Source organism: Anoplophora glabripennis, unplaced genomic scaffold (assembly GCF_000390285.2).
Source record: "Anoplophora glabripennis isolate ALB-LARVAE unplaced genomic scaffold, Agla_2.0 scaffold941, whole genome shotgun sequence".
NCBI classification, from domain to species: domain Eukaryota; kingdom Metazoa; phylum Arthropoda; class Insecta; order Coleoptera; family Cerambycidae; genus Anoplophora; species Anoplophora glabripennis.
This window is the reverse complement of record NW_019417042.1, coordinates 36,572-49,033: the sequence shown is the minus strand read 5'-3', so window position 1 is coordinate 49,033 and position 12,462 is coordinate 36,572. Positions and strand designations below refer to the sequence as shown.

Genomic DNA, 12,462 nt, shown 5'->3' with positions numbered 1-12,462 from the left:
TAGTGCAACTATTTAAAATAAAAGTTACCTTATAGCTAATAAAATAATTTTTCCCTTTCAACCCCTAAAAACCACCCCTGTATTGACAAAAATGATAAAAAATTACTTTTTGAAAGCTTGGAATGCTTTAACGGTGCAATTATTTAAAATAAAAACTCCCTCATTGCTTATGAAAGAATTTGTATCTCATAACACTTTTCAACCCTTATAAAAAAATTATAAAAAATTACGTTTTAAATCTTGGAATGCTATAATTGTGCAATAATTTTAAAATGTCATTGGTTTTTTTACCATAACTCAGTTAATTTTGAAGCTATAGTATCCTACAAAAAAGCATTTTAAAGATAATTTCAAGAGCTGTAAGATCGTTTGCATATAAAACCTTTGAAGTCCTTCGTTTTTTAAAGGGAAAGGATCGAAGGGCTCTAGACACTTGTCTTTTTTCACTAAAATGGATACTTCAAGCAGCGATATCTCTTTTATTTTTTTATGCTATAGGAATAAAAAAAACAAAATATTTGTTGAAAAAGAAAGTTACATTTTTGTTATCTATCATTTTTTATGTATCTTTCATAGTTTCAGAGTTATTATATAAATAAGGCAATTTTTTTTTTAATAATAAAAAATACGTTTTCAACTTTTACCGTACATTATTAAAAAAATACGCATTCTAAACCAATCTAACTTCAGGATCATATGAAAAACACTAAAACAAAACTAATTGTAAAGGGTCTACGATTAATTTAAATTCTGGCGGAAATGATACAACGTTTACTACTAATTTTTCCTTAAAAAATATGAGCAACCCATCTGTTTTTGACGATAACTCCTTCAATTTAGCTCTAATTAACTTTTACAAGTGCTCATTTTGAAGTTTTTTGTAGTACTCAAAAAGAGTACTATAAAAAACTCCAGGAGCGTTATACACATAAAATTAATCCTTTTCCGTTATTTGACGTTGAATACATCGATTCAAGTATTTCCCCTAAAACAAATCCCCTTCCACTAACCATATTTCGCTTTGTATAGGACGTAAACACTTTTTAAAAAATGATTTGCTTTGTTTATTTATAAGCTACATTTTTGTTCATTACACTTTTTTTAATAAAATGCGTAGTTTCTGCGTTATTTGTAAAAACTACTTTGAAAAAGTGTTTTTGTTTTCACTCTAAATTCCAAGTTTTCAATTGTGAATAACTAAAAAACTATTGATTTCTCGAAAAAATTCTTTCAATATTTTTTGCTCAATATTTGATTCTCTAAAAAAAAAATTTCCACCCCCGAGAAGGGGTGTTAACCCCCAACAGAGTGGAAGCGTCAATCGGTGCTATGTCACTAATGTTCATTGACCTTTTCTCTGACTATCTGCCAAATTTCAAGTCGATCGGTTCAGTTTCAAAGAATTCGGAATTGAAAAGCTTCAATGACTGTACTAATCTAGCTACAGAGGAACTGAATGCAGTTTTGGATTGACCAGAGCCGTTTTTGTTTATCGGGATTTTTTCAGAGTTGTTTCTTCAAATAAAAATTTCGCCATTATTCGCCTTCAAAAATAAAAATTTAACAGGATGAAACAGTCAAGCAGACAACCTATGAAATAAAAACATTTGGTTTTTATAGTTTTAAGCTTATTTTTGCAAAGTGCATGTTTCCTACTGTTTATTACCACAAAATAGGATACATGTTATTCTATTCTGTGGTAACACTATGAGAGTTCTATTTATTCGAAAAGGAGGTGGTGCCAACTAAACATTAAAACTTCAACTAATTCGTAATTGAATGTGATTGTATTAAGATTTCTAACCTTACAGGAAAAAATATAGTTTGCCAACGTACCCGACTACAGATGCGCTAGTTTTGTTGATCTGTAGTCAGAAAAAGTGCTTTTGAACAAAGCGGCATCGTAAATTACAAATTACTTTACACCTAAAAGTTATTTAAATTTCAAACCAAGTCGATTTTTTAGAAAATCTGCGTTAAAATGGGGGAAAGTCTGTTATTTGTGCATTAATTCATATTTAGACACTGTGTAATAAAATCTATAAGAATATATTACTGGTTGCCTATTTGCTATAGAGCCCTCTTAAAAACAGAATAAAGAAAGAATTAGAAAAGGAAAAGGGTTTCAAACAGTTGTAAAAATAAAACACTTTAATTTAAAATCGTTTATGGTTGACTTTAAAATCACAGCAGGCCATGCATTTAACAATACACAAAACGGAATGTTTGACAAATTAGAACAAATCGGTGAAACTCCAAATTTTCCTGAAAAATCTGAAATCACGATCGATACATCTACTTTCTAATCGGTGCAAATAACTTTGACTTAACCAACAAAAGTAAGCGAGAATGTTTTTCATTCACCCCTTAAAAAATATCACATGGTCAAATATATACTCCTTGAATTTAGCGAATAAATAAAAAATAAATACATACGAATCGTTTTCCGATTAACTCAAAAGATCCATTATATCATCTTTCGACAACGCCTGGGCGCTATTAGGTGAAGGAATCAAAGGCTGCTTCGACGACATCATATTCATAGGCACTTTCGGGGCGTTATTGGTACTCATCGGCAATAAGTTATCCAAAGCGCTCCAGTTCTGAGCGGTATCCGGTTTGTTGTACGCCGAAGCGGTCACGTTGCTTCCCCAAGGATTCGCATTGGAGAAATTCTGATTAGTGCTTTGGAACGGACTGTACGATTGTGTCATGTTGTTGCTCCAGTTGTTTTGGTTCGAGTTGGGCGATCGAACGGTATTACCCCACTGGTTCGCTCCCATAGGTGACATTACCGCGCTTCGGTTGCCGTTACTGCTAACGAAACTCTGATTATTATTCGGAGACAGCGCAAAGCTGTTAATGTTATTAGCAATGGGGTTGTTCGTGCTGAGAGGGGCGGTTATTTTTGAAGCACCCACCCAGTCGTTCATTGAGGAAGGCGAAAGGTCGTTGGTTTGATTTTTTTCGGTAGGCGCGGTTTTTACCGGTTCGATAGGCGTTTGGGTGTTAAAAGCCTTCGACGTGTCTTGTACGGAACTGGGTTTGGGTTGAACGTTTCCGCCAGGCACGTAACTATCCAAACCGAGACCGGTAAAAGCTTTGTTGAGTTCAGGGGGATTCGATCGGGGCGTGACCATCGGAGCGGTACTCGCTAGAACCTTATGCTCGTCCTTCACGGAATTCAACTGTTCTAGCTTCGTGCGGTGTTCGTTTTCGACGATTTGAAACATTTCTTTAACTAACGACGTGAGAGCGTTGAATTGCTGTAAAGTTAGTCCGTTTTCTATACACAACGGGATCAAGAAAGGAAGAACTCGAGAAGCGATTATCTCCTTGGTAATTCCAAGCTTTTTATGGGTCAAAGCGATTTTATAGATGCCTAAGATCCCCATTAAGACGGCGGGTTCCCTTGAAGGTATCTGCGGCAAGAACGGGAGGATCTCGTCTAGAACCAACCATTTGTCCAGATTTTCCAAGAGCTTTCCGATACAAAGCAAACAGTTCACTCTAACCGATAAAGTAGAAGTGGAGAGACAAAGTTTTTTTATCCTAGGCAACAGGCTGTTTTTGACGTTGGAATGATCGAGTAAACCCGCGAATGTCGGTAGAACTGAAAGGCAGAGCTCGTGTATCTGCGGAGATTCGCAATCGAGACCACGGTACAGCATCGGCAAGACGTGCTGTTGAATGTCCTCCGCCGGTGTTAGCTTGAGAAGCAGTTCCATCCTTTGCAGCATTATGAGAAGGATCTGAATAAAGCAATCGCATCAGAAGGTTTCTCACAAATTTAATTCCAAATCTTACCTGAATTGGCTCCATCAGTCTCATCAACGGCTTAATATGAGGCAAAATATAAGTGCGGTATTCCTTCTCTGTACACTCCTGCGCGATGTCGAACAGACTTGGTAAAATAAAGGGAACCATAACGGGTTGACCCAGGTCGTGAACAAGACACGCGAGAACCCTTTGAACTTTTACCCGTTGCGGCAGTTTGGACAGGGCCTCTGGTAAGCCCTTATAGAACTGGGATTTCTGTAAATTGTCCCACTGAAGCAGCGAATCCAGGTACGTTAATGTCTTAATACCAACGTCGTCAAAGAAAGGAATCTGTAACAGAAATTGGTCGGAATGAAAATAACAGATTGTGCCTCCCTAAAGTCCCTACAATGACTAAGTACTGCAATCAATGTTCTGGTTTACCTCCAAAATATGACGTAAATTCAAACTTACACCCTATATTGCGGCAAAGAAATTACTTACTTTGATGAATTGATGGGCATCAGGTCTTGCTTCGGCTGCAACGTTCAAAAGTAGCCTCACATAGTCTCTTAGCTCTTCTGGCACGCATTGCAACTTACCACCACTCAATTTCTTCAAATCTTGAGCCCTCGCCTTGAATTGCTGTACATCTTTCACTGATCGAATACACCTTTTATCTGGAGAATTTAATGTAAAAGCCAACATTCCTAAAGAGAACATATCACTAGCCGTTGAATGTTTCTGCAGTAAAATACATTCAGGCGCCAAATAGTCGATATTTGGCTGGCAAACACTGGGTAGCGTGGGGTTATAATCCTCGAACGGATAATTTGGAGGATTATTTGGAGAACTGGTGTTGTGAACGCAAAAATCTAAACCGAAAATCTTCCATGCACCTTGACTGTTTATGACTATGCTTTCAGGACTGATATTTTTGTGCAGTAATTTCATGTCATTGTGTAGAAAGGCTAATCCCTCGCTTATTTGTAACAAACCATACTTGATTTCTATATCATAAAACTTGTAATCAGACATATTTGCTGGCTGAGGCATGTTTGTCGTTTGGCCAAGGACATTTGCCAGACTTGCAAATATAGGTTCTGTTGCAAAGGCTAGACTTTCTCTACTTTCTTCAAGGGGATGTTGTACAGTTAATAATTTTGGATGTCGAATTTTAGTGAGCTGCACCACCCCCCGTCGTAGCGTCTCCAAAATAAATTCTCTGTCCTGTTTATTCCATTTTTCAAGTTGCCGCTTTTCAAATACAAAAATCGAAGCTTCTTGCTTGGTGGAGCGTTTACTGCCTTTGTATATTTTCCATAATAAACCTAAAATAGTATTACCTTTAAAATGTCTTTGGTCACGATTACAGCGACTTTACCTGGGCCTGCAGAAGCAATGTGAGCAGATGATTCAAATTCTCTGGTAACAGGATTTCCTGGCAACACCCCTGATAATTGAGAGACTGTACTGCTCACCGAGTTTGTCACTTGAGAGTACAACTTATTGAAAACTTCCATGATAAAGGTAAAACAGTACCATATAATTTGATGCAAAATCACTCGAAATATTTATTTCAAAATGTCAAACATGTAATATGTCAAATAGTTGTCAATTATTCTATTCTTCTTATTTTTCCATGTGATAAACTCTGACCCTGTTAGAAATGAGCTCTCCAGTTAACTGATCCCTAAGAGTGGCCTACGCCTATATGATCTATGACTATTCTATTGAAAGTCACATTACTCTCCAACAATCCCTTTCCCCTCAACCTACCCTTTTTAAAAGATAGTAACTGCATGAGCTATTAGTGAATAAAAATCTACGAACCTCCGTAAAAATGGTCGTACAGTATCTAGATTTTTTTCTAGATTTGTGACTGAGCAAGTGATCTTGAATGGAAAGTGTTTTATTTCTGATAACTATTTTTTATTTCTTCTGCATTTTACACAGGCATTTTATCATGACATCATGACTTTGGTTTGTGTTTGTGGCGCTGTGAACAGTGAACACTGAACAGTGCAGGCAGAAGGCAGATGTGGACGTAAAATATTCTGTATCTGTAGTTTTTTTCTCTTCTATCTGTCGTACATCTTTAAACTTAACCCGATTTTTTTAATATTGTAAACATTGTAAATATGGCTAGAAAAAGCTATTTAAATGCTAGTAAAATGATAAAAATGTGTCGCGTATGTTTTACACAAAGCAATAGCATAATGTTTGATTTAGCTGATGACATGGATTTGGACGATGCACACGAAATTCCTATTTTAGTTGCCTTGGAAAAGGTTGTCTCTGCAAAGGTAATATAGGCGTATATTAAAATAATTACTCTAAAAGAAGTACTTTTTAGATATTACTTAATGAAGAATTCCCTCAATGTATATGTCCAATGTGTATAAGTATTTTAAAAATGTCATATAAGTTCGTAACGCAGTTTGAAACAACTCAGAATAAATTGAGTATTCAAACAGGCATTTATCCCATATACAGACCACACTTCAGTCAAAGTCAGTTCCAGGAAGATATGAATTTTGAAAACGAAAGAGAAGATGATGCACCTGTAGAAATAATTGTTGGTGAACAAAAGTTCAACTTAAAAGACCTTTTTATTGTGGAAGAACCAGAGAAAGAACAATGTAATTTTAAAGGGTTTCTAAAGAATCTAGGTCAAGAAGTTTCTGCCACTTTTGCAGACAAATCAAATAACAAAATGGTTCTGCAAGAGCAAAATGAAGACGCAGTGTCGATATACATGTCATTAAATGAAAACAATGTATTACCCGTAAGGGAACTCAAAATTGACGATGATACAAACACTATAAATTGTATTATTTTAGAAGAAAATGATCCAGTAGATACTGAAGAAAACGAGAATATGAAATTTATTGAAATTGAAACGTCAGATAAAGATATAGAATCCCTAATATTAAAAATAGAGGACGAAAATACCGAAAAGAACAAGGAAAATGAAGAAACCATCCCTAAACAAGAAATTAAGAAGGCTACAAAGAGAAAAAAGATTATCAAGGAAAGATTGTCCGGCGGAATGATAATTATGGAACCCCTTAATATGGAGAAGCAGGTGGAGCAATCAAAAATCGAGAGTGAGGATGATATTTTTGAAAGAGAGATACAGTTTCCTTGCGAACTCTGCAAGAAGATATATCCTACCAAGAGATCGTTACGAGCTCATACTAAAAGAACCCATTTTCCCAAAACTCGCCAATACACTTGCGAAATATGTGGATATCAAAATAACACCCGTTCAGGTATTTTGTTTCCATTTATACATCTGATTATTGTTTTATTTGGTAATACAGGGTGTTTATTAAGTAGGTTGACAAATTTTAAAAGGTGATTTTTTAAAATTATTTTAACTCAAATTGGCACTTTAATTTTTAACTTGAGCTTACATATATTTTAATTAGAGTAAATATTGAGTCCCATAATAAAGTTTTTAATAATTTATCCAAAGAAATAATATTTTAGCTGCATAAAATACCATTCTGCTGTCACATCATATAACTCAGGGTGGAAAAACAACTTGCAATGCTTGCTTTCTCATGTCAACTTGGCACGAAATCTCCGTTGAAGATGCGGTTTCATCCGTACATTCTTGCATATTATTCGCGTTTTAATTTTGTTGGTGTTTTACGTTGTTTTAGATTCATTTAAGATGTCTAGCACCGATTCAGTTGATGAAATGTCTGAATAAGATAAAAATAGTAAAAACATAGTATCCTGTTTAGAGTTTTATAACTTTTTACTTTTATGAAACTGCTGTCGCTTTGTGCCATTTTTTTACTTCATTGCAAAGAACTGAGATTCACAAAATAAAAATAGTGCTGTAAAAACAAATCAACAAATAATTTTTATTAAAAACGAAATTATTTTGAAAAATAATTCAAATTTATGAGATGTCAGTCAGATTAACTGACCTTTTCCTAAAACTTACATCCCGACTCATCCATACTCATGTGAAACGTTTTTTTTTCTTGAAAACCTGCAAAAAGTGACTTTGATGCTTTTCAGGCTATATGCATCACAAAGTCAAGCACAAAGGCAAGCAGTTCATATGCGAGATCTGCAGCAAGACGTACTACACCCGCGCCGTCCTGAAGGTACACATGGCCACGCACGTGAACAAGCGCCAGCACCTCTGCAACGTCTGCGGCAAAGGCTTCAACTACCCCAACGCGTTGGTCTACCACATGCGGCTGCACACGGGCGAGAAGAAATACAAATGCGACTATTGCGGCGAGAAATTCCGCATGCCCAACGCCCTGAAACGCCACGAACGCATACACACCGGAGAAAGGCCTTACAAGTGTAGTTTCTGCGAGAGGGCGTTCTGTTCGAAGGGTGAGGTGCAATGCCACGAAAATATCCACACAGGTTACAGGCCGTACCACTGCAAACACTGTTGGAAGGGGTTCACGAAGACGCACAACCTCAAGTTGCACCTGTTGTCGCACGAGGGACCCCATAAATGTGATATTTGCGGGAAGAGTTTTATAGAAATGGCCATCTTGGCTATGCACTTCAAAATCGCTCACAAGGACTTGATGGAGAGAGAAGAAGAGGAAGACGCGGATGAAGTGAACTAGTTGAGATTATGTAGAATGTTGACGATTTAAAGAACTTTATCGACGAAAAGGAAGATACGCGGATTTATAAATATTGTATATTTATATTAAGTATTACATTGTTTCTATAAACGCTTTGTTTTATTTCGTTGTTTTGCGTATTGTTTTAATTTAATTTGATATCTTGGATACTTTTCTTGGGTTAGAGGGTTTTTCGTTGGTTCTAGATCGTTTAGTGATGCAAAGTAATGGGACGCCCTGTATACATTTCAGAATATGTAAATGTAAATAGGAATATGCAAGAGCTATTAGAGAATTAAGGGTAATTACTATGATAACGTTCATATATTTTTTTTTCCACGGTCGGGAGTAGAAATCAGTTTCTATGACATCAAAATTAAAACAGAAGTAGTCGATTATTCCCAAGGGAGTATAATGCTCCCAAGGGAGTTTACATATGGAGAACGTTTTTCATGCAAAAAAAAGGTAACATTGAAATTATTTATTGACATTTAAATTAAATGTTACATTTGTACAATTTTCAAAATTAATATTACTTTCGCTTACATTTACAGTTTTTGTGATTGCGCTAGTAGTGGTACCTACTAAAACCTGATTAGCAATTTTGGTCTTATTTTCAATGGAGTTCTCGACATAACCCTCAGCGACTGTCGTTGATTTCCAACCAGCATGACGCTTTATTGTCGTGATATCCACACCAGCATCTGCCAGTAATGTCGCTGAAGATCTTCGTAAGCAGTGACCAGTATAACATGCAGCATCAGGTAATTTTAAATACGAAGCTACTACACTCGGAATTTTTCCCATGGTATTCTTGCCAACTGGCTGCGAACTACATTTTCCTGCTTTGTAGTACAAAAAAAGGCGCTTATGCTTGACGTGGGGAGGACGAAGGGACAGGTATTTTCGAAACAATTCAAGCATATTTCCCACATCGGTAACCACAAAGGTTCGTGGAATCTTTGTCTTAGTGTTTGGAATTTTTACAATCAAGGAAGAGCCTACATCCTCAATATCATCTACAGTTAAATTGACTAGTTCATCAGTTCGACAAGCTCCGGCAATCCCCAGAATTAATCCAACCTATAAAAAATCAAAATACTTAATAATTGAAATACCTAACAACAAAAGTAATCTTACCTTAATCATTAAGAATTCTTTGTCATCTGCACTTGATAGAAAACGGTCGATTTCACCCTTTGTCAATATTTTCGATTTTTTCGCTTGATATCCGTCACCGGTTCTTTTCAAAAATGCGATCAGCTTGGGGAATTTGCTTATATCTATGTTGTCGTAAATTATCAAGCATGACTTAACCATAGAATATTGCGCCCATAATGTGGAAGACTTGTAATTCTTTGCATTTTCACTGAAGTATGCCAACAAAACATTCTCGCTGTATACTTGAACATTTTTCTCGGCGCACCACTTTTTGAACCGATTGTAGGCTATATCGTATAAAGATCTTGACTTCGTAGGCAGCAAATTGCTTATTGCAATATTTGCAGCCTCCACAATCTCTTCCGACTCACAATTATTCATTGTGCACTAAACAAACTTTAAACTAAACCAAACTAGCACCTTAATTTGACAATTCTTTTTGTTTGTTTATTTTGTAGTTATGACAATAACTCAACGACTACTAAATAAATGCTCAAATCCGAATACAATAATTCTGGTGCTACTTACTTCATAATGACAAAATATGTGTTTTTAAGTTAATGAGACCGTGGAAAAAATAGTATATACCATTCGGGAGAGACGCTATTTTGTCCTCGGTGCATTGTAGCCCTCGGGCTACAAATTGCACCTCTGCCAAAATAACGCATTTCTCTCCCTTATAGTATAATGTACTATTAAATGTCTAGAAATAATTTTAATCCTTATATAATAATGTATTGAGAATATTAGAAATCTCTTAGAGGTTGTTAATTATTAAAGTTTGATGCGCAAAATACAGGGTGTTTCGTATAAGAACTGACACAGAGCAGGGATAAGTAAGGCAGCTCCCTGATAAGTTATAGGCATAGGCCTTCAATGTGGGGTTTCAAATTTCGAAAAAATCAATTTAGTTGAACTTAGAAAAACAAAATTTGGTACACGGCGTGAATGTACATACCAAGAACATTAATCGGCAGTAAGTAGAGTTCAATTGAAGCATTTTAAAGGATTGATAAGGGATGATGCACCATTAAAATGTGACAGAATTTTTTTTATCCATTGGCGGATATAAAATATTTTTCTTTATTTTATGGGGAATTTAATTCTAAAACTTTTCTTACTCTTGTTAGTTTCTAAAAAACTTTATTGTTTTCAACAAAAACACGAATAACTAATAATACATATTATAGCTGTTATTTAAAATCATGGAAAATTCAAAAGTTGGCTATGAATTTAAACGTCAAACTTGACAATTAGGAAAAAACCTTGGAATAAGAATAATTTTATAGAAAAAGAAACAACAGAAATAACGTACAATTTGCACTGATAAGTTATTGAAATTGTTCAAGTTCAAAATGATTACCGTTCTCTCTCAGGCATAAAGAGTGACCGCAAAAAACCTGTGATTTTTGCCAGTTTTTTCACAATTCGCAGTGAATTTTAAAAAAATACATAAAAATATGTTTTTGGTCGCAAATTACTTGTCGTAAAAACTGAAATGAGCATAGCTTTTAGTATTTTGAAAATTTTAAAAATTACTCCTACTTAGGGGTTGAAAAAATGCCAAAAATGATGAATTTGAATATTGCCAATTGATATAAAAACTATTAGCATGTGAATTATCTTAATATATTTTTTTTTGAATTTTTTTCAATTATTTCTGATATTCTCTATTTTTGGGGATGATTCCATCCCCTGAGGGCGCTTAAGAGTGGATTTTCTAATTCAACATGCATATTTCAGTCATGAGAATAAATCTTTCTTTGTATCAAGAATCATTCGACAGAAAAATTCACATGCTAATAGTTTTTATATTTATTGGTACCTAATATTCAATTCTTCATTTTGGGCGTCTCTTCAACCACTAAGTGGGGGTGATTTTTGAAAATTTTCAAAAAACTAAAAGTTATGCTCTTCTTAATTTTTTACGAGTAATTTGAGACCAAAAACATATTTTTATCTATTTTCTTTAGTTCTCTGCGAATTGTGAAAAAACGAACGATTTTTGCGGTCACTCTTTAGGTATTCTTCGTCAAAAATTGATCGTCGAGTTTGACATTTAAATTCATAGCCAACTTTTGAATTTTGTTAAAGGTAGCAAGAATGACAAAAAAAAATTTGTCAATTATTTTTTCAAACTTTTGTTTTTGAATGGAGTAGTTATCTATTCTACAATTATGTTCGGCCCAAAATGTTAGATAACGTCAATAGTTAAAAAATGTAATAAATTGAAAATGGTTAGTTTTTCAAACAAAATGAATGACATAATTTTTCTGGAAAACGTGACCGATAGAGATTTAGAAGTAGTGACAAAATTTTTAAATATTCAGTGGCATCGAAGTTTTTAGTGAACATATCTCTCAGTTTCTCTGCCACTGAGACAACTGATTAGATATATCTAAATTCATTCATATTTTATATTTTGTTTTAATTTCAACTTACCGTATCTCCGAAACTATCATTTATTGACCCATATTTATAAAACCTTTTTTTGATTTAAAATCACTCAAAAATTCACTCCTTGAAGTTCGTCAACGTACTAAATGAATACTGTATACTTCCCTGAGTTGTACATAAAAAACTTTTAATATTTTCACGAACAAAAAAATTGTACGCCATCAAAAATAAAAAAGACGAAAAATTCAATGTTGTTATATGAAATAATAGACATGGTAACAAAAGGGAGTTTTGAATTTTGGTGTAGACAATGAAGACAGAGAAAAATAAATAAATTTCTATAAGAGTTCTAAAACTGTAATCAAAATAATTTTTAATGAAAATTACCCAGCACAAATTTTGATCTCGGACTTTTTAATGGATCATTCCATAGTCGCTTGACAGTGTAATCAAATTTAAGTAAAAGCAATCACGGATAAAATGAAACTCTGAAACACTATCAATTTGTTTAATAATAGAATGATAAAAAATA

The 12,462-nt window shown here is 34.6% G+C and overlaps 2 protein-coding genes across 2 annotated transcripts; one reads left to right on the top strand and one right to left on the bottom strand.

Moving 5' to 3' along the window:
* Window positions 1-2,156: 2,156 nt before the first annotated feature.
* On the bottom strand, window positions 2,157-5,345 carry LOC108915198 (SCY1-like protein 2). Its single transcript, XM_018721172.1, has 4 exons — window positions 5,144-5,345; window positions 4,264-5,090; window positions 3,808-4,110; window positions 2,157-3,752 (listed from the first exon to the last, which is right to left on the bottom strand). The coding sequence occupies exons 1-4, from the start codon at window positions 5,280-5,282 to the stop codon at window positions 2,451-2,453; spliced, it is 2,571 nt and encodes an 856-aa protein (XP_018576688.1). The 5' UTR covers window positions 5,283-5,345; the 3' UTR covers window positions 2,157-2,450.
* Window positions 5,346-5,854: 509 nt separating this feature from the next.
* LOC108915204 (zinc finger protein 62-like) lies at window positions 5,855-8,429 on the top strand. Its single transcript, XM_018721179.1, has 3 exons — window positions 5,855-6,065; window positions 6,116-7,034; window positions 7,798-8,429. Exons 1-3 carry the CDS (start codon window positions 5,901-5,903, stop codon window positions 8,370-8,372), a joined length of 1,659 nt encoding a protein of 552 aa, XP_018576695.1. The 5' UTR covers window positions 5,855-5,900; the 3' UTR covers window positions 8,373-8,429.
* The last annotated feature ends 4,033 nt before the right edge of the window (window positions 8,430-12,462 follow it).